Source organism: Aythya ferina (assembly GCF_964211825.1).
Source record: "Aythya ferina genome assembly, chromosome: 2".
Lineage (NCBI taxonomy): Eukaryota > Metazoa > Chordata > Aves > Anseriformes > Anatidae > Aythya > Aythya ferina.
Window position 1 is genome coordinate 17,522,546 of NC_140297.1, and position 23,074 is coordinate 17,545,619.

Genomic DNA, 23,074 nt, shown 5'->3' on the forward strand with positions numbered 1-23,074 from the left:
TACATAGTAAGGAACTCTGTATTACATTTTGTAGCAATATACAGTGATAAATAAAAGGAAAAAAACAATACTCATAATTAAATTTAACCTTTATTATTCCAAAAACAGATGCCAAATATGCAGTATATTTCTGTTTCCAATGGCATATTTCTAAAATACATGTACAACTGTAACTAGTCAGCCTAGGCATTTGGTATACTGTTTTATAACATTTGGAAGTTCTCCCACGCTGCACGGGGATGTCACTATGCTAGCTGACAATGGAAAAATAAGCAAATAGAAAGTTATCCTAGTTTTGAAAGAAAAAAAACGCATGTGATCTTACTGGAAAACTAGGCTATAATCAAGCATTACACCCAGAAAATTCTAAAATATGTTAACTCTAGTTTTAAATGTAGTTACCAATTTCCATTCACACTTATTGGCACCGGCCCAACTATTTTCATCTCCAACTACGTCAACCTTCAACATTAACGTAATAATAAAAGGCCTTCTCTGCAACAGAAGTTCATATTCCCAGGAGTCTACAACTAATTGTACAGAAAGATTATGATAAAGTTGTGTTACTCCTAAAAACCAGTTCCATGGGATCAGAAGAATACTGGCATATAATTGCTAGCAATCACTTCTACTTGATTGGAAACTGGTTTTTATTATGAGCCTAGAATTTCCAGACGTTTCTTGTAAGGGTCAGAAAAGAAGTTGTATTTCCCTAGTTCTACTGAACAGGACTGGGAATGTTATTTGAAACACATGCTTCAAATGTTTTCTGAGCTACTTTCTAGTGAGCAATATTGTCCTCTTTGAAGAAATTCTTTGTTGGATTATCAAACGCTCATACATAGTATTAGCAGAAACTAATTCTGTAGAATCTCCAGCAGTATAAAAGCATTGTTATCAAATCACGTCCATCTACTGCAGTAATAAAATTTTTTTAAAGAATCTTGTCAGCAGCACATCAGAGGTTACAGGTATTTCTCTTATCCCTGCCATGGTTCTGCCCAAAACATGGTCCAAAGAGGTTTAGACATGTTTAGCCTGTTAATGGTTTTGCATCAAAATTCCTCTCCCAGCCATAAGTGTGTATTCTAACCCCAAGAGCACTGAGAAGACAATCACTAATATTTTAGTCTAACATGGAGATCTCATAATTCCCTTTAATAGAGATGCACTCTGTAGCTGCTTCACTTATACGGATATTTTGTTACATTTTTAAGTAAGTTTTCTTTAAAAGTGATCTCTAACCTCAAAACAGATTATGTAGTCTAACACTCATACTACTGATTTACTTGTCAATTTGTCACTACCCATAAAACCTTCCCTATTATATTACGGGGTTTCACTTCAAATGCACCTGTTATGGTGTGACCCAGGAACCTATGCCAAAACACACCAGTACATCTACACGTTTTACTTCTCAGCTTCAACACGATTGACGAAACCAAACCACTGAATTCAACCCTGAGATTTATCTTTCTGAATAACTTCTTGTGGGAAGAGTAGATAGAGCAGAAGATGAGGAACCTGTTTTATTTTTGTGTCTTATTCTGATGAGACACAATAGATAAGTAACAGAAGCTCACAAGAGACAGAAGAATCTTACCGTGTCACTAATGCCATACACACATCAGGAAGGGAAAAAAAAGCTATGCTGCGTAAGACTACTGCATTGCTAGATGTACATTCTTCAGATTATCAGTTACTGGATCACACAAGTCATCATCTTACTTCTAGTTTTTTTCCCTCCAGAACAATTTGGATCTCTTTGGCATCCAAAGTCTCATATTTCAGTAAAGCTTCTGCTAAATTCTTGTGTTCTTTTGCATGAGTCTTCAAGATGTTCTTCGCTCGCTCATATGAGTCCTGAAATTTAAAAAAAAAAAAAAAAAGGAAGGTAAAAGAAGGTTATTAAACTTTAGAACAAAAGTAACAGCAATATTCTATTTAAAAAGTTGTTTCTGGGTGAATACAGCTTGTGTTTAAAGTTGTGCCTTACATAGCACAGCTACCAGAGCTCCTATCCCGCAAAGATTTAAAACCTAGCTGCCATAATTGCTCAAGAAAAAATAGCTGTATGCCACCTTTGCATTTTGCAGAAGTTACACCTGAAAATAAAATCCAGAGACAAGCCTGAGTATTTTTATATATGACATAGACACTTACAAGATCTGAAAAGTCACTTATCAAATATATTAAATGTTACATTATGGACAGTGTTACAGCATTCAAGAAATATTCCCTCAAAGCTTGAAGTTTTCAAAAGGTCATCAGACTCTCAAAGTATAATGTACTTTACAAAGCTGAGAGATACCCAACCAGTTATCAGTTGCTTCAAGTAGAAATACACTGGCAACTTTATTAGCTTCAATTTTAACTTTTAGTTCTACAGAGACAGACCAAGTCAGTTCAGAAACAACTTCAGCAAAAAAGTTTTTAGTGGTTTAGATGTTATCGGATATAAATAATTCTCCCACCTGTACCAAACTAATTCCAAATACCAGAATAGAGATCTGGAAGTTCCAAGATAATTAAATGATATAAACTTCCCTAAGCATCTGATTCTGATGCCTGCGTGTAACAGGAGTCCCAACCAGATGACACTCTGGTCTGAACTAATATGGCCATTTCTCTGTTTCTAGAGAAAATGATTCAGCTGCAAGTTATGAGATGTGGGAGGAAAAGACAACATCAACATCTGTTCAAAAAAAAAAAAAACAAAAAAAAACAAAAAAAACAACCCACACCACTAGTTTTTTCCTGTGAATTAAATAGGCAAAATACAAATCCTTGTGTTTACACAAGAGGAAATGCTAAGGAACATACTAAGAACCCAACACCATCAACTTGTTATCCACTGCTCCTGCATGACAATTTACAAAAAGCTTTGATATGAAGAGATTCAAAGTTGCAGCTACATTAAGTACTTGGGAATTACTTTCAACCAACTATGTTCTCTCACTGGTACACGTTACAAATTCAATAATCAAGTGAACTGATGCTCAAGTCATCTCAAAAGAAATGCGTGAGACTGAAGGGAAGAATCTTACCCGCAGAAGTGTTCTTACTTCCTGTTCAATTGCGGACTGAGTTTCAGGGCTAACTTTTCCGGTGTCAGTATAGGTCATAACACCAAGCTAAACAAACAAACAAACAAACTTTTTGCCACTATTGCAATATAACACACAAAATACTCTGTAAGAGCTTCAGCACCCATTTCTTATAAATGCAGACAAATAAAATAGTTAAAGAAATGTTTACTGAAGTGTTTGCAACAGAAGCAGCAAAACAAGAAGCATCTTCACAAACTGCATAGTCACTGCAGAGTTCTGTTTCCATAGGTCATAGTACAGAACCTTACGTGTGTTCTTATTTAAGAAGAAAATCAAAGAGAAAGCAAGAACTTCAGACTGCTAGCACTTAGCAGACAATAACAACGACTAAAGAGGTTTCTTTAAAAGTATACAAAACTCAGCATTTGCCTTCTCCCTGCCCTAGAGGTTAACAATATCCTCAATTCCAAAAAGTTTGGGTTTATTTTTTTTTTCCTGTAGACTTTAAAAAGTTTCAAGGTCATTTTGAGGTGAAAATCTGGCAAGTTGATTTGTAAACTGTCAAATGAACAGCTTTTCTCACTGAGTTCTCTATAGCAGGGCCAATCGTAAGCCCTGAGTTATCTTCTTTTTCAACAGAACTACTTTGCCTTTTATCACTGACAGCCAGTTACACTGCACTTCCGTGTGCCATATCACTATTTACAAAGTGATGACGCGTTACCTTCTCACTCATTCCAAATCTAGTCACCATCAGTTTTGCAATTTTAGTAGCGTTGTCAAAATCACTGGAAGCACCTAGAGAGCAAACAAATTTAAGTTAATTACTGACACCAGGTTAAACATGTCTGCCCACAAGCTCTGATCAGAGATTCTAACTACTGATCAGCTGACCTGTTGTGATGTGATCACTTCCAAATATGAGCTCTTCCGCTACTCTTCCTCCCATGCAGACATCCATCTGTGCAAGCAACTGAGACCTAGTTTCACTCCATCTGTCATTTTCCGGGAGCAGAGATACCTGGAAGATACAGAACCATGGTCATGAAACAGAAGAAACACTGAAATAATCACAGAATCGTCTAGGTTGGGAGAGACCTCCAAGATCACCAAGTCCAACCTCTGACCTAACACTAACAAGTCCTCCACTAAACCATATCACTGAGCTCCACATCTAAACGTCTTTTAAAGACCTCCAGGGATGGTGACTCAACCACTTCCCTGGGCAGCCTAAAGCAATTCTTGTTCAAATCCATAGAGAATACAAATGCAACAACATGAATGCCCTGGGCTGCCTACAAGGCTATGTACTCATCAGGTTTGCTTGGGAAGTGCTTGGTCTACTAGGTGAAATAGCTTCCTCTGAGCCACCACCATCACATAAAATTAAGCTACTTAAACCTTAAAATTAAGCTACTTAACACCAGAAACAGAACAATCTATTCTATCCATTTCTCCTTATTCCCTACATTTGGGTTGAGCACAAATTAACTTCTCGCCTGGAGGATTCAGACCAGTGTTTTTCTTTAACTGAACACATCAACTTGCATAAAGTTGAGAAGAAACTGACATAATGAAAACCAGTTCTTCTATCCTGACAGTAGCTACACCAAGTACTTGGACAGAAAGTGAAAAATATCTATGCTAGAAAGAAGGTGACAATTAGGTTTAAAAAAAAAGTCACATAGGACAAAGAACAACTTGATAAAGTATGTTTGTATTAAAAATACAGGTGAGCAGTGCTGCTACTTTTGGGTCCTTTAGACATTCTTTAAAGTCTTGCTCTTGAGTGCTGTTTTATCTGCAGCAGAATCAAATATTTCTTTCCTCATATATTTGAATTATTATATAAGCAAATGTGATCATATTGCAAAATGAAGAGAGATTTGTATTACACAGAAAAGCCAGCTTTCCAAGCCTAAACTGAAAATTTCACTATATCCCAACATGCATTACAACTTAAGTACAACAAGAGCATTGTTAGCAAATTTCTCAACAACATTTAACAGTACATCAACAACAAATTCTAGAAATACACACATGTCCGAGTGTTGTTCCTCGTGTCATGATCGTAGCCTTGTTGATTGGCATTGCATCCTTAGTGTAATACGCAATGATAGCATGGCCAGACTCGTGGTAAGCAGTGATGGTTTTATTTTTCTCATCAATTTCTACACTTCTACGTTCAGGCCCTTAAAGGAAGGAAACAATCTCATTCGTACAGCTGACCACCATGATACGCAGATTATACATATTCAAGAGTACAAAGTAGCTGTGGAACAGCATGCAAGCAAAATTTAAATCCTACTTGTAAACATTTTGCACTTAATGAGTGTTAGTTGATGCCTAAAATAGACATGATTCTGCAGTCATGCTCCTTTTAAAGGAGTACATCAAAATGAATCCGAGTATCTAAGGGAATCCCATTTCCTTTCTCAAGCACGAACAGACCAGATTTTGGTCTGTATGGTGCAGATGTTCCAAGTTTTGTGTTACCACATGGCAACTTCGTTGCATCTAGCTCTGGATTTCTGGTCATCTACTCTCCTCCACTTATTCCTAACAGAGAAATAGGAGGAAATCAAACCTGCGTCTTGCCTCTAGGCTCAAGTACAACATGCATCATTCCTGACAGAGTATCAAACAAGCCTTAATGAATGTATTTAATACTAGCTTGAATATACTAATTAGCCCCTGCTCTCAAATGCTATTCAGAACTAACTATACAGAGGATTTTTTTTTTTTTTAATAAAAACACCACCAAAAACCTTCCTTCTTCTGTAAAGTTTTAATTACACAACAAAATGTACTGTAACATATGTATGTCTTTTGTATATAAAAATCCTACCCATTAGAATTTTGTCCTTGGAGAATTCTAATTCTTTCATGGTTACCATATCTTTTCCATCAACAGCTGCCTTTAACGCAGCTTGATTTACAAGATTCTCAAGCTCTGCTCCAGAAAATCCTACTGTGCCTCGTGCAATTATTTCTGGATCAACGGCTGTGGGGGAAAAGAAAGAAAGAAAGTCATTAGGGACCATATTGTTCCTGAAAAAAACATATCATGAACAAGGAATGATCAAATTCTGAACATGAATCATATTCTTTTAAAAACTGTCTGTTTAAACAACAACTTTCAGCTTTAGAAGAAATGAAGTTTAATGCTTAAGACACTATAACCCTATTAGGGGCTGGAAAGAAACTCTGCCTCAGAAAACTGTCATAACACTATGTACTAGACAATTCTTTTGTTTTTTTTTTCTGAGGTACATAGTAAAGACACTACTGCTACTGAAATAAAGGACTAAATATGTCAGTGGGTTGATCAAGTATGAACAGTTATATGAAGAGATATTACAATAGTGTATTTACTTACATTGATCATACTTTATTTTGTTTAGGTACCACTTCAAAATTTCTGTACGACCTCTTACATCAGGCTTGGGAACAGTAACTTGCATGTCAAAGCGACCAGGACGTATTAAAGCACTAAAGGAAAAAGATGATTTAATATATTGGCTTAAAAAAGTCACGGTAAACTGTTACTAATAGATATGAGGAAGACAAATCCATCTGATCTTTCTAAAGACATCTACAAAGACATGTCTGGTGCACAGACGCATAGAACGCATTTTCCTTGTTTGTATCTATAAAGTCAGATGAAAGTTTTATTACCGACCAATTTTAAGTGGTTTTGCATTTGTAAATAAGGTAAACTACTATTGTCAGCAACTACTAAAATGCCTGGTAAGCAAGGAATGTAACCAATCAATTTAAGTAGAAAAACTTGCAGAAGTTTTAGATATTTAGAATCAGGTTGCTTATTTCTTGAGATTTATTTCAACAACCTTTTAAGAGCCAATATACAAACTTTTCCAAGGGAAAACAAAACTCCAGCTGTAACACTGTAATACTTGAAAATTGTAGTGGAGTGGTGTTTTTCTGTTTTTGTTTTTAATACACATACCATAAAAATGATCAATGCATTATACTCACTTATCTAATGCTTCAGGGAAGTTTGTTGCACCAATAATGACGACACCCTCATTAGGTTTAAAGCTGTATGAAAAAAAAAGGCCAAGAATGTGTTTTTATACAGAATGAATTACAGAGTACTAGAAAGTGGTCACAGATCATTTTAAATTTACAAACATTTTCAAGGATATAAAAGTTATGAAAAAAATCAATGGTGTCAAAGATGAAAAAATCATGCAAACATTCAAAATACCAGTCAGCACCTTCTATGCCTCAGAATCCAGATATTTACCCATCCATTTCAGCAAGAAGTTGATTAATGGTCTGTCTTGAATATGGATGCATCGGAGACTCAATTCTCTTCCCACCAACAGAGTCCAACTCATCAATAAATATAACACATGGTGCATTTGCTTTTGCTTCCCCTGACAAAAGAAAAATAGCTGAAAGACACTTCAACCACACAAAGTAGGAGAACGTGTATGATGTAATTTAGGATTCTTGTTTTAGATTCTTGTTTGTCTATTATTCTTGCATTATGAAGTGTTATAGCATCACCAGAACCATCCCAATTTTAGCCTTCCAGAATGAAATATATTTTTGAAATGAAGCAATGCAAAGTAGTGAGTTCTTCCTCTCTGTATCAGCTTGTATATTCCAATGGTAAAAAAAAAATAAATACTAGTGGAGTAGATTAAGAAAGTCATTTATCTTCTACCAACACATACAACAGTTTATTTCATAGGCTCAGGTACAAAACATTAACCTATTAAATAAAAATAACATGAAACGCTATGGGTCTTATTTTTAACTAACTTATTTTAATATAGCATGCTTTTTATCTGACAGTGAAAAACACCACCCTCTAGCATACCAGTATTATCAACAGAAACACAAGCACACTTTAAGGTGCAAGACATCCACTACATTTTGATCCCCTTCCAGGTGAAAAAAGCCACATTTCTTCTACAAATGCAAACCAACTTCTACGTTATCAGTGCCTGACACTCTGTCCTAAATGTAAGAGAAGTTGGACTTTCCCCCAACACCCTTTGTATTATTACTTATTTGACTATTTAAAACAGAAAACGTGTTTAGATTGATATTTTGCACAGGAGAGACACCTAAATTTTATTATAAAGTCCATTATTCAGGGCCTGTTGATGGGAGTGCAAAAGGAAACCTGAGGTGAGTGCTACACTGTGATGCTATATTAAAGCTCTAAATCAGGAAAAAAAAAAAAGAGAGAATACAAAACTGAGGGAAATAGCTGAAATAGTTAACACTATTTTTATCTTAAATTTTAAATATTTACTTTAAATTTACAGTGATTTACATTTTCCAATAGCTAAATGACAAATTTAAAAAATCCATTTGGTTTATAGAACATTACAGCTGTGATTAAATAACTTCTCAGAGTATTGTAAGAGTTACAGTTTTTGCTACAATTGCATTCTGCCCACCAGCAGGTTTCTACAGTTAGTTGCTGCTCATGGAAATCTAAGTCACGTACACACTGACTACTTAATCTTGCATGTTAAAAGATTTCAAAACCACAAATACTTCACGTACTGAATAGGCTCCGGATGCGACTAGCTCCTACACCAACAAACATCTCATCAAACTCTGACCCAGATGCATAATAAAATGGAACATCAGCTTCACCAGCTACAGCTCGGGCAAGAAGAGTTTTGCCAGTTCCAGGTGGTCCAACTAACAAAATACCTAAAAGAAAATAAATAAGAGAAAAAAGTCACCAACATATTAAAAACACCAAAACCACACAGTCTTACTACACAGATATGGGTCTTCCATGCATTAAAAGAAATTTACATTTGCTTCAAAAACTTAACATCCTGTTGCAGATCCTGCTCATTACTTGCAGTTTGAAGTAGTTTCCTTTAAAAGATCTAGATATATTCTGAACCACATTTAAACAACGACAAAAAAAGTCTTGTAAGACTACTGAATAACAGCACAAATCAGAATTATTCCACAAAGTTACCGCCGAGTTTAGCAGCTGAATCCCTAATAGTCTATTCTTCATATTGGATGTTTATCAAGATAACACAAGTCTAACAGAAACATAAGAAAGGATTTAGTCTATTAACAGAGAGAGGAAAGGAAAAAGTCATTCCTGTCTGCCACCTGACCTGGGAATGTATGTCACAATATTTGTCAGATTTTCAAGCACATGAGAAAAATCAATTATGGATAATCACCTACGTTTTGCTTAAACATTAAAAGGTTATCAGCAAGAAACTGGGGTGGGGAGAGGGGGATGGAATTTGTCAGATTCTTTTTTCAAGATTAATTAATTTGAAGATTTTTGAGACCTTTTTTTGCTTTATCTTGGGCAATCATTTAGATTAAATTAATGTTACACATACTTATCAAATGAGATAATGTAGAACAGAATTTAAACTTTCGGTCACAGGAACCTATTAACTTTTAAAAAAATATATCCTCCTATGGACACTAAAGGAAAAAGAAGAGACCTAGAAAATCTAGGGCTACATCAAGTTCTGTTCCAAAGTACATCAATACCTGTTATACATAAATTTATCAGTAAATATTTTTGAAATACTATGTGTGTTCAGTGACATGTCAAATACCTCAAATCTTCTGTAAGAGTGGTGACCAATTTTTACACGTAGGGAAACTGACAGTAAGACAGAAAGCATGCAACGCAACTGCCTTAAGCAAAGAAAACACTTCATTTAAGAGTGTTCTCAAAGAAACTTTCACAATACTCTTTAAGGAGGCATTTCTTCCTCAAATAGTTTAAACAAGGAAGTCTACTACCACTAACATTATTTTCTTACTATTTAATAAATCAAATAACTGTTTAATGTTTAAACAAATAAATGTTTAATGATTCATTTAAACATTACTTTACTATTTATTTTTCCCCAAATATAAAGTAAATGAAACAGTGATATTTATTATTAGTTTGGTCATATGCTTTTTTGATTCCCCAAAGGAAAAAAATGCTCAGAGAGAACGCTGTAAATTAGTCATTCAACAGAGAACAAATATAGCCATGGCTACATATGGATTTTCACATCTGCTGAGCAATGGTTCTTACCTTTTGGAAGTTTACCTCCTAGTACGGTAAATTTATGTGGGTTTTTCAGGAATTCTACAACTTCCTGCAATTCTTGTTTAGCTTCTTCAACCTACATAGTGAAAACATGCCAAGAAATATCAATAAACATTGATAAAATACTCCACCTTTTTTGTAGATAACCTTTGTATTAAAGACTCAGACAAGTTTATTTGAACAAAAATACATAGCAGAAAGAGGAGATAAAACTGTATCATAATTTGTGTTGATACAAAGTGTCTATAAGTTAACCTATTTCCTACAATCCTTTATATGACTGAGTAAAGAATAAAGTTAATAAAACAAGGAATAACTGAACAGTTCAAGACCAGATCTGACCAACAAGCTAAATATGGAATCAAAAGTCCTGTGTCAGTATATTAGACTAATTAGTTAAAAAGACAAAGCTATGCATTCATCTAAGGGGAAGGTCCTCATTTTGCTACCAACAGCCAAAGAAGAGTTGAACAGAAATAAAGATGAACCTACATACTTATGGCTTGACTTTCAAAACTCAACTATCTGCTATTCTAGCCTTCAAAATTTAACAAGTTGAGAGTGCACCTTTTACAAAGTATTAAATGCCTCAAGGATATAAAATAACATTAGAGTACTAAAAACCTCCCTGGTGTTGAGTAGACAAAATATACCTAAGGCTTCTTTCTCAAGCACTCAGGGTTAAGTATGTGAAAAAGCAATTACCAGGTCTTAAAACTGAACTGGTTTTCTTTCAAATACAAAACAAACACACGAAGTCAGAGAAAACTATAGGTTATGCCTTGGAGAAAAGTTGGTATAAAGTTCTACTTCAATTCAAACACCTTGAGAAAGCTTGGGGGCAGGGAGAAAAGCAAATCAAGTCAGTTACTCAAGATTGCACTGCTTCTCTACTTCACAAAAATGGAAAATGTTATTCTATCATTCATATCTTTGTTCATTTCAATTTTAAGATTTCAGGCATATCCAAATATGAGAGATCTGTCTTTTAAAACAGTTCGTAAAAAGAAGTTCCTTTAACAGGGTAAGGCATTCTTCACGCTCACAAAGATGATTAAAAAAGAATTTTCACACGATTAACTTTTGAACTTACCCCTTTCACATGCTCAAAGGTAACATTTTTCAGCTGGATTGGATCAACTGCTGCATCAAAGATACTTGATGTTCGAAAGCGTACTAATAGCAAACAGCAGAAGAGGAAGAGCAAAATTTACACATGAAGTCATTTTGTTCCAAGACTGTACTTTGTACATCAATGCATATGTTAAGCCTCCACCTTTATATCTGGCCTTTTAAAAAGCAATGTTTCCATTTACAAATGTAAGCAAGAATAAAATATATTTTTAAAAAACCCTTTGAAGAATTTTCAGTTAATTCAGTGTAAGTGCTTTTAGGTCACTTGTAGCGCAGAAAGCTCTGCATCCAGAAACAGGTACACAAAAACAGTTTGCCCTCAATGTTTCTGCACATACCGAAATCTTCATGAGACCAGATCACAGCTCAACACAAAACTGAAGTTCTCCATTTGCATTAATTCAGCCTTTGATCATTCTTGTATTTCCACCAGATTTTTCATGATGGCAATTGGCCATGCAAATACCAACTAGGCTGTGACTACAAATAAGAATCAAACCATTTTGCCTATGCTGACCTAGGTAACACATCATCTAAATTCAAAGACAAATACAATCTATGAACAACCAGACTCCTCTGCTGGTTCCATGCAATTGTTTCATTAAAAGAATAAAAAAGATACTAAAAGCTAACTTTGTATTCATAAACATTTTGTAACATTACTGTTTAAAAGACTGTAGCCAAAAGCAGGAAACAACTTTTTCATTAGTACACTGAAATATTATCCTAAATCAATCATGTCAAAACACATTTAATTTGAACTAAACCCACTGGAAGTACAATGCAAATAAAAGAGTTTCAAAAGAAAGTTAACTTACCAGCATCAGAAAAGGAGCCTTTCCCAGGTAAAAATGAGGAATATATAGCAAGATAAAAACAAAGAACAAAGAGAAAGAAAGAAAGCAAACGTGATCTTCTCAAAGAATCTGCAAAAGAAAACAAAGAAAAATTTTAAGATAGGCTGGGATTAACCACTTTCTGAATGCAAAAACAAAATACATGAACTAAAATAACTTACCGAGTGTTTTTTGCAGGAATACCTGTGCTTTCAAAAAGCCTTCTGCAAAACCAGTTTTAAAAGCATCCTGGTGTGCCTCTGGGATGTTTTTTGTTTTCATTAGCGTATCCAAGTTCTCAACATCAATTCTTCGCTTTCTCAGGATAAAACCCTAAAATGATTTCCATAACAATGTTAGGGTAAACTCAGTTTTGATATGTATTTAACTTATTACCTCAACAGCATTGTTGAGAGGAAGAAAAAACATCTAATTCAGGTGGTGTGGGATTAGACAACAGAGGGTAGTAGTTTGAGCATTAAATCACTGTGGTGCCAGCAGGGTCATCCTGATTTTTGCTCTGAGCAGATAATGTTCAGAGCCCCAAACAACAGACATAACCTAAGACAGCCTTGCACACAACTAGCTTTGTATGCAGAATTCAGTGGGAGTTATTAGCTTAACCTTTTTCCTTCATGAAATCAACTTAGGTTATTTCCAAACATGAAGTATCTTCAAAGTATAGTTTTGATAGAGCTTGGTCACCCTATCAAATTTAAGAGCAACACTGCATGGAACTAGCTCTTGCGTATCTTCATTGTATACCTAGACCATAGGTTAAATCATGTATGCCTAAAAGAACGGGAGAGTTCAAAGAAATTTTAAACATAAAATAAGAACACTCTTTAATTAGCCTGACTTCTGTACAACCAATTAGAAGTAAAAAGTGCCTCAGTACTTTTGGTTTATGGTAAGTGCCTGGCTACCCCAAGTCTGGAGAGTCAATTGCTAAATTAAGTGTATACAAGTGAGTTTTTAACCCATCAAAACATCCACATTAAAATTTCTGCACCTTAAAAAGACAGCTGCCACAAATAAGTCTATCCTTAAAGCACCAATTACATGCTGTATTACTTTTTTTTTTAAAGTTAAACTAATTGTATTTTTGTTTCAATTAATGCTTCATTTGACTCCAAGATATTTTAAACACAGCCACAATAACAGAATACTGATAATTTCATTTCTAAATCAGTGTTTTCACTTTTAAATTACTACTCTAAAAATTGAAACTATCTTTACAGTCATGACACATGAAGTAAATTGTGTATTAGTAAGAAAATGGTATGTTGTCATTTACTTCAAGCTTTAGAGTTAAGAAACTTTTTTACAATAGTAAAACAGAACACGTTTGGTAAATTGTGGAGATTCATTCAAGAGAAAGAGATGGTCTATAAAGCCCTATACAACCAGATAATGCTAGTTGTATTTACCTTCAGAAGTGAAGGAAGTGAGTTCTTTGTTTCGGTGAATTGCTCAGATGTTGACTGCAAACGTCTTGCTCTTGATCGCAAAGTCTTAAAGCTCCGTGATTGTATGTAAACTTCAAAAACGAAAAGTTTAAAACTATCCATTACTACCACTACAATAATAGTAATAACCAAAAAATACGAAATTTCAAGAACTATAATATGAGAAAGACTTTATCCTGATCAAACCGAATATAATCTCCCCAAAATATTCAAGGTAGAAAGCAAAGAGAATTGCAGACAGCAATCTACTTAAGATGCCTGACCAACAAAAAAATCACCACACACAAAATTGTATGAAGACACTTTTGGATCTAAAAAAATACACTGTATAAACCAGCACATTTTAGTTCTGTCTTAAGCAACCCTGAACACTTATACTCTGAACTGTCAAGTACATTACTTAATGTTTTAGAATGCTTTTTTTCCATAACTTTTTTTTTGTGAAAATAATCAGGAGCTCACTTTGTGAACTACAGATAATTGGTGAACCGTTATCGCTGTCTCCAGGAACAGACATACACATTAATTAAATCCAGGCATGCTGACAAACACGAAATGTTTGAAAGCTAATCCAGAAGGATGGGAATGAAGATTCATGCTCTAAAATAAGCTTTGTCTAAAAGCTCAGCTAAAAAGGTGCCCTGAAGAGAACTAGAAGGGCTTAGACCTGGAAACATATTGCTCAAATACAAAAAAAGTCTTCACAATTTACAGTGCTAATACCAATTCAAAGGCTCTTTCTGGAAACTTACTAATATTTTCTGGGTTAGTCCTCTTTAAAACAAAAGGGGCAAAAAAAACCCTTCCAAGAATAAAAATATGTTATAAAGAAAACAAAGTACAGTTTACTGTTTCATACCTGGCCAACACCTAAGGTCTGAACAGAAATTTTGGAGGGGATTAGGATGCCGTCTGTACAAACATGATGAGCGCAAAACACTAAAGACATCCCCAAAACCTGTAGAAATATAATATCAAAATGTAAACACAACCTATGGCAACTAAACATTACTTCTCACACAAGTTGTTTTTAGTTTCTTAAATATTAATTTTATTTTAGCACAATCCTTCAAGAACCTGTAATTAAACAAATTAACCCATTACCAGTCCTCGGACATCAGTCCTCTGCTCTTCCTCCCAGCTGCAGTATCGCATAGGCAGTATCTCAATCATCATCTACATACTTTTTCTAACACATTTCTGGGCATATTTATGATGCCCTCACTGCCTGTATTTAAGACTAATCCTAACAAAACATCTTTAAAGAAACATGTTTCATTTTTTTCCAGCAAATAAATACTCTTAATGGCTAGTTAACAGTCTGCCATCACAAATTCATTTTTCCTTAGTGATCACATAGCATTGCTTCAAACAAAAAAGGAATAGCTTTACATAAACTGGAGATGTTCATGAATGTGTTACGCTAGTAGATGAGCAAAATTTAATTTATTCTATTGGTGAAGCAAACGGGTGACAAAATTCATAGCTCAGACTCATCACTAATAGAATATGCACTTGTGCCACAGCTGAGTTTAGACAAATTTAACAACCACCTACTTCAAGTCTGAAATTTCAGAAATTATTCCAAAATTTGGGTTCAAATCTCTAAAGATAATTTTTTAAAATCCCATGATTCAAGAAGCACCACTCTAGAGACAGCCTGTACACAATAAAGATATTAGTAGTCTCTTTACTAGATGTTTTATTAAACACTTTCGAACTACAAGTTATCTACAGCACTAGAAATTAAACTACAGAAGAACACAGTGTTCACCTTCATAATTTAATTTTATCGACTCTCATTGGCACTAGACTCCAACACATACCATGCTTATTTTCAAAGAAGGACTCAGCAGAGACGTATGATGTATGCCACGGCGAAGAGACTTTGTTTTCCGTGTAGTAGCCAGGAAGCAGCCGGTTCACGAGTTCTCTGAACTGGTTAGGTTTCAAATCAGACAATCCCAGATCTCTTAAATTAAATACAGACTGCAAAACAGAGATAAGTGATCACAATTTACTTAATTTAGATGGGGAAAAATGAGAATAACAAAGTCAATTGTAAAATGTAAATGCTGCATCAAGCCAAGAAGTTCAGACAAACAACGATTTCATAAGTGAAGAGAACAATGAAAGGAAACAATTAAAGAACATTTGCTATTGTCAATATTAAGTAACTTTTTCATATGCATACATTGATATTTTCATTAACAGCATACATTTATAGCAAGTAAATTTTCTTCCCAATTCACTCTTTTAATAGCTCCCATGGCTGTAGCAGGCACAGGAAAAAAATGCTTTTCCAATTCATTCTCATATTTATGACAAAGACTAGAGAGTGTGAGGGGGGAGATGTACAAGTAATATCCACTTATTATTTCATTCAAGTGGGCAAAAGACAAAATCCCACACACCACCTCTTTTTCTTTCCCTGCAAAAACTTGCTAGAGCAAATTTAGCAGAAACCTGAAGACCAGATGCTTAGAAACTATACCCAGAGTTCGACCTTTAAAAGCCATGAGGTGGGAAGACACAATGAAAGGCAAAAATCTGTACTTAGGAGAGCGTAGGAACTAGGATCTGGAATTCCTTACAAAAAAAAATACAAAAAATTCAAAAAAGCAAGAGGTAACGTACATCTGCTTGAGTTACGAAAGCAGTGATCTTGATTTAAGTTATTTTAACATCGTATTTTTTAGATAGGTATTTTAAAAACATGCCTATGAAAACATTTTTCCTATTGGCTTGGACCATTTAAAATATCTATTAGCCTCTTGATGCAACGTCTGCACTAGACTTCACGTTTTCTTAACCAAGAAATAACTACATGACAAGCCATTCAAAATGTTTCTGCCATGGAATTTAATTTGGTAGTTAGAACATTATGGATATTTTCATTTTTCCTAAATCATTTTTATGTAAGCTTTATGTTGTTCTACTTTTTAAGATGAAACTAACATGGAGATTTACATGAAAAACACTTGAATAAGGTGTGAAAAGCTGAAGCCACTTTAAAACAGACATCTAGATGCATCTACAGTATCACCCTATTCAAAGGGTAAGAAATTATTCTTAAACTATAAACGCAGTATTCTGTTTAAAGACCACTTCTACTCAAGAAAAAAGTACATTTTTAAACACCATTTACACACAATGTGAAGGAGTAGATCAAGACTTCCTACATCAGCTTAATAATTGTTTAGAAAATTACTGCAATACTACTGGGGGAGATGGGTGTAAGAAGATTTAAAAAAAGATAAACCCACAGAAAACTCTACAGAAAAATGTTTTCTACGACCCTTCAGAAGATGCTACTACCCCCGCATACAGGTGTAACTTCATACTATAGAGACCTTGTGGCCTCAAATAATGACTTTTGCCATTCCGCTAGTTCAACTTTATTCGGTATTACAACTGCACGTACTGTGTCAATATTTGGTGACTTTAAAGTTGAACTTAACCTTTACTTAAACTTGGGTTTATTACAGTCTAATGAACTTGTTTTTAAGAACATCCTTTAAAAATAAAGTTCCTTTCATTGGTAGCATTTTTTTAAATTATTGTTTTCATACTTTTGTCATGATAGAAAGAAACAAACCAGTACATGACGAATTTAAGTGGAAGAATTAAAAGAAAAAAAATAAAACTCTTTAATTAAAGGGCAGATCCTCCTGCTGAGTAGACAGACAAACACAAAACTGAATAGATGAAATATGCTTTTAGTTCCATGCAAAAATCCAAGTCTCCTGCTGAAATCACTTCTTGCCACCAGAAGCAAATACCCCTATATTTATGAAGAATCACAAAACAAGGATAACAAGTACAATTATGGAATCTGTGCCAATTTCCAGATTTTGATAGTTAGTTGTAGAGACTCCATGTTTTTCCTCACAATCATCTTAGTCATAACATTGCAAGAAACTATTTGAAAAAAATAGCAAGATCTAACTCTACCTTGCACCCTCTGTATTCTGTGTTTTCAGCATTACGAACAAGAGCTGATGTCAAAAGAAAAGCCCACAAATATGCTATTTAATCTACCAGAATCCCTCAACAAGTTTTAAGTTTCAGACAGTTTTCTCCAAAGCAGTGATGAAACACTTTCCTAGAACTCAGGCTGAAAAGATAATAGCAGGTTTACTAACAGAAAAGGTATTTTGTTACTTGGCAGCAAAAAGCATTAAGTGGAAACAGATCCTCTCCAGCTTTCTAAGTCATTACTGAGATAGGTACTAGCTGCATTTTTTTCTTATTAATGAAATACAGAATTTTTGTACTATCCTTACCGCCAAAGCACTGACTTAAGTTCTGTCAATAAAGTTATATTTTATCTGTTAAGATTCTGTTGCATTTAGTCCCGTTACACTGTTTTTTAAAATGAATCAAACATGAAATTCACTTAAATTGGCATTACACAGATTGAATTCAGTTATAAGCAAACCACATATTTTCCAAAGGTTTTCAGTACCTCACTGTTCTGAGGATCATGCTCTGACGAGGAGTCCCTCTGGGCAGGCTGTAAGGATGCTGTGCTGGCAGTAGTAGTGGAGCTTTTTGGTGAATGAAAGGCATTGATAAGGTGACTCAGGGGAACGGTAGCCTGTGCAAATAAAATAAATTAATGATTTAAGTTTCCTTTACACAATTTAAACATATTTTCATTCCAAACCACAAGTTAGAATTACATATCTTGTACTCTGCCTTTTAACTGAGGATTGCATAATAAACAACATGTTCTTAGTTTCAACATTACAGCGTTAACTGACATGTCTAATTATAGGGAAGAAAAAAAAAAAAGAAAGTTTAAATATGTGTGACAAATTAGAAGCTCACAAAACTTGGATGAGGAAAACAAAGGCCATGTTTCCTGGTTTTCAAACACAATAATAGTTTAAGTAAAATAATCACTAGATTTTTTCAAATACAGAAGCAGGCACAGATCATCAACATTTAGGTGACAGAGACTGTCCTCAATTCATATATAAGACAATGTTCAGTTAAAAAAAAAGACAACTTTTTATGTATTCTTGCTAGAATAGTATGGAAACAAAATTGCTACTATAATTATACTTTCCCTTCAGGAATGTCAGGATTATCCCTTAGGATCTCACTTTGGCAACATAGCTAAGTACCAACCTAGCATACACAAAGCACACACGTGCATCTCAGTTAATTCTGCAGTTCAGCAACACTCAGTCATCCCAGCGACACCATCTCATGAAGAAATACAGATGCCCAGGTGTGTCAGTACCAGGGCTCCTCTAGCAGATGACTCTGTCTGCTGTGAACACGGGGTCCAAGTAATTGCAACACTGCCAAAACGCCCCCGTGTCAGCGTGTGTCACTAGGTAACAAGAGCTGGGCTGCAGCTCCTGCTGCTGGAACAGCGCCTTGCCATTCCTGATTAAGCCCCTGCTATGATTACAAAACACATAAAATACCATAGACACGAATACAAAAGAAGAAAAAGAACACAGACATAGCTGCATGACGTGAAAAGTCCCTGAGAATCAGTTGTGCAGAGTTAAACTCCGGAAGCTTGCAGTAAAACTATAAAGCCTCGGAGAGGCAAAGCTGGCACCCTAGTGACTCACCAGGCCTCCTCACGTATTTCCCACTACAAAAGTGCGGAGTGACACATTCCTGAGAATTGCATCACGCCTCCTCTCAATTTCAGGGCACCAGCAAGGCAATTAGCACTGTCCCCACATCTGGAAGGAGCTATCAAAGCCCACAGCGGACACTGTAACGCGCTAATCCCGCTAGCACAAAGCAGAAGAATAAAACCACTGGCTCAGACCAATGCCCATGCAACCCGCCAGTCCCATCCTACCCCCTGACTGACGAAAGATGCCTTTCCAGTTGCATCCAGACCCTCTCCTATAACAAATAATTAAAGGGCTTTTCCTTCACCACCTCACCACGTTTCTACACAGTTTCTTTTTAACTTCCACAGCAACCCACCACAACCAACTGCACAACTTACTTCAGCTTGCACCCCCTCGGTTCCACCCCAAAAACGAGTAGTAAGAGATGACACCTCTAAGGTTAGCTCTTCACTTCTGATCCCACGAGGCGACACCGTGCCCTCCTCTCCCCTATACCAAGAGGTTTGGGGGACCCTTCTCCCCCCGGTACTGAGAGGTCTGTGGGGCTTTTCACCCCCCGAAATACCGAGGGCTCTGTGGGGCCCTTCTCCCCCCCCCACAAGCCACGATCGACACCCGGCGCGGCTCTGAGGGCAGCCCAGCGCCCCGCAGCCCCCTCACGCCCCCCTTCAGCCCCCCAAAAACGCGCTGCGCTCCCCCAGCCGATCCCCACAGCCCCCAAACGCCGCCATCCCCGCACCGCGAAGGGGCAGCGCGGCCTGCGGCTGCTCTCCACTCTCCCCCCACCTCATCCCCACCTGAGGCTGCACGGTGGAGAAGGAAAACATCCTCCCGAGGGGCGGCGGCGGCGGCGACCACCACAAGCCCCCCCCCCGTCCTCCTCCTGGCCCCGGCAGCAGGAGGGCCCGGCTCGGCGGCAAAATGGCCGCCCCCTGCCGCCGCCGGCAGCGCCCAGCCCCGGAGCGCCCTCGGAAGCGGCTGATGGTGGAAAAGCTTCCGGAGCGCTCCTCCCTCACAAAAGGGACGCCCGGCAACCGGCCCGAACCTTCCTAATCTCCCGGGGGCGCTGCCGGCGTCATCTGGAGCCCAAATAACAGGACGGCTGGGCAAAGAAACGGTTACGGAGCTGGGTTGAACGCTGCCTCCAGGCTGCAGCCGTGTGGTGCCCAGAGCGGGGTGTGCGTGGAGGGCTGCTCGTGAGGGCGGCAGCAGCAGTGTAGCCTCTAGACACGGAGGAAAATCATAGAATTATTAAGGTTGGAAAAGACTTCCGAGATCATCTGGTCCAACCATGCCTCTACCACCAATGTCACCCGCTAAACCATGTCCCTAAGCACCATGTCCAACCTTTTCCTTGAACACCCCCAGGGATGGTGACTCCATCACCTCCCTGGGCAACCCGTCCCAACCCCTGGTTGCTCATTCTGAGAATAAATGTCTCCTGATTTCCAACCTACACCTCCCCTGGCACACCTTGAGGCCATTCCCTCTACTCCTATCACTAGTTACCTGTGAGAAGAGACTGACCCCAGTTCCCCACAGCTTCCTTTCAGATAGTCATAGAGAGCAATAAGGTCTCCCCTGAGTCTTCTCCAGACTAAATGCTGGCCACACGGCCCGCTGGAGCTGCTACATCAAAAACACTCAGGCAGTTAACCTGTTCTTTGCTCCAGGCTGCCACTGGTACCTAACCCTGCCTGTTTAGGCCCTCTCTGGTACCGTTATATTGCACACCTATCCAAAGTTCACATTCCCTATTACAGTTGAGTCTACGTGGTTCAAGATCAGAAGTTGACTTTGGTATTTAAGGAAAAGGTGTTAAAAACATGTCAGCCCCACAATCAATGGCCAAGGGTTTTGCAAGGTTGTCTGTCAGTAAGGTGACAGCCCTTACAACCACTACCTGTGATGCCATTCTGAAGTAATTAAAATATTTTTCAGGAACTTGAAGTACACAGCATATAGAAATAAATTTTTACAAATTAAGATATGTATCAATAACCTAAATATTGTTACTCACATTCAGTTAGAATGTAATCTAAATGTTATGGGCATATCTATATATGACAGAAGTTCATCTTTGATATTGATCTTTTTTTCTCCACCTTGTGCTATCTTTCCATGTTCACACCAATTACTTTTGGTTGGTTACTATCGTTTTCTTCCTTTCAGCTCACTGCTGTTCTTCATTGTTGCTCCTTTCCTCACAAAGAGCACTGTTCCACACCTGCATACACAGATATGCATCAGCAAAGCCACAGTGCTGCCTCCCCTAGCTTTCGTGCATCTCCCAGCTGCTTTCCACTAGCACTCACACAATAACAGACACGTGTCAACAAGATGATTTGGTAGAAACCTCACCCAACAATATAAAAAAGGCAATCAACATTCATGTGGATCCACCCCATTTAGTTTTCTACCTAGCTGATACTGCTTCAGGGGAAGGGAGGGTCCTTTCCCAGGCTGGCTCAGTGGAGTAACATGCTGATGAACTGTATGATCCCACAAGGGGCGTGACCACCAGAATGTGATGCCATCAAAAGGGGCAATCCCTCCTTGCTGTCAGCTCTGCTTTTCTGATAAAATTGCTGCTGACAAGAGATGACAGCTAAACTAATGCTGACAATTTAAATGACAAACACAGGCAATGATAAACTGATAACATTAGAGAAAGCTTATTTAAAAGATTGTTTTGTACATTTGCACGTTAAATTCTCACTCCACAAGTACAAGCAAGACTTCAGTGTGCAGTGTCAGATTATAAGTGATATATGCATCTGAAAGAGCGACAAACTACTAGAGACCCATAGTTCTGTGTTAACCTCTTATGGGGACGGCTTTTTGCCAATGCTAAGACTGCAACAGAGCAATTATGATTAGTAGAAATTAATTAACGGCAATGTAAATGTGATGGCAAAATAAAAACAACAGGGTGAAGGATAAAAAAAAAACACAAGAGAACAGCTGAGAGCAGTAAAACTGGTAAACACTGATGACCTTAAAGCTAAGAGCAGAAGGCCTCTGCTCTGATAAGGCTATATCACAGATGGCTTGTCAGAAGGCCATCCTCTGATAACAGGAGGGTGGCTACAAGGTCACAGTGCATTGCATATGCTATTCCCGTTCCTACTGCCACAACAGGAAGGCAGAACGTAGCAATGGAGATAAGCAAACAAACACATGGCAACCCTGCCTGAGGATAATGGAAGCTGAAGTAACAAGAATTGGAGGGAGACAACAGATCACAACATAGTAGTTCCTGACTATAGAAAAGCTGCCCAGAAAGCAGTTTGTCATCAGCAGTCCAGAGGAAGCCAAGAAACAGCAAAGACTCGGCAGTGGTAGGGGGGATTTGACAGGCAGAGTGCTGTTGCACACAAGTGATCCTGACTGCACCACTTCACTCTTGCTGCTTGCCAATATGCAAGTATGAGAAAACACATGCATGAAGCATAACTGAAAATGAGCATGTGGGACCAAAATCCATTGTTTCTTTCTAAATAAGTATTACCTTCCAATTCCTTCATGGGTCACGCTGCATTCAAATTCCTACACCTTTAGCACCCCACAGAAATCCAGAGGACACCTGTTCCTCCAAGTACCAACCTACTTCCAAATGAGAAATCTAGATGGAAATCAGAAACTGATAGAAATCAGTTACATGGACTAACAATGACCTTTGACAGTTTGTCATGATGAATTTTCATTAAAAGACAAGCAAGCGAACAGCAACAAAAACCACAGCACCAAATAACAGAACAGAGTGGGGTGGGTTTTTTTTTGTTTTGTTTTGTTTTTTTGTTTTTCAATTGCTATATATGAAAATGAGTAAATTTTCAAGGGGTGCTTCTGATAAAACCAGGAAGGCTATATAACGAGGAGATTACAAGACACT

At 37.2% G+C, this 23,074-nt stretch overlaps 1 protein-coding gene across 1 annotated transcript; it reads right to left on the bottom strand.

Annotated features, from left to right (window-relative positions):
* Window positions 1–71: 71 nt before the first annotated feature.
* YME1L1 (YME1 like 1 ATPase) lies at window positions 72–20,136 on the bottom strand. Its single transcript, XM_084507389.1, has 19 exons — window positions 19,977–20,136; window positions 18,039–18,170; window positions 15,397–15,559; window positions 14,430–14,528; window positions 13,532–13,641; window positions 12,284–12,434; window positions 12,084–12,191; window positions 11,225–11,307; window positions 10,117–10,207; window positions 8,601–8,753; window positions 7,321–7,453; window positions 7,050–7,112; window positions 6,430–6,542; window positions 5,899–6,054; window positions 5,091–5,242; window positions 3,945–4,071; window positions 3,775–3,848; window positions 3,048–3,134; window positions 72–1,863 (listed from the first exon to the last, which is right to left on the bottom strand). Exons 1-19 carry the CDS (start codon window positions 20,004–20,006, stop codon window positions 1,720–1,722), a joined length of 2,169 nt encoding a protein of 722 aa, XP_084363515.1. The 5' UTR covers window positions 20,007–20,136; the 3' UTR covers window positions 72–1,719.
* Between the last annotated feature and the right edge of the window lie 2,938 nt (window positions 20,137–23,074).

Excerpts from the sequence above, each read along its gene's own strand:
- YME1L1 (XM_084507389.1), bottom strand. The coding sequence starts at position 20,006 with ATGTTTTCCTTCTCCACCGTGCAGCCTCAG. Across the intron at positions 13,642-14,429 it reads AGACCTTAGGTGTTGGCCAG|TTTACATACAATCACGGAGC; the intron begins GTATGAAACAGT and ends TCGTTTTTGAAG. Across the intron at positions 11,308-12,083 it reads AGGCTCCTTTTCTGATGCTG|TACGCTTTCGAACATCAAGT; the intron begins GTAAGTTAACTT and ends GTTTGCTATTAG.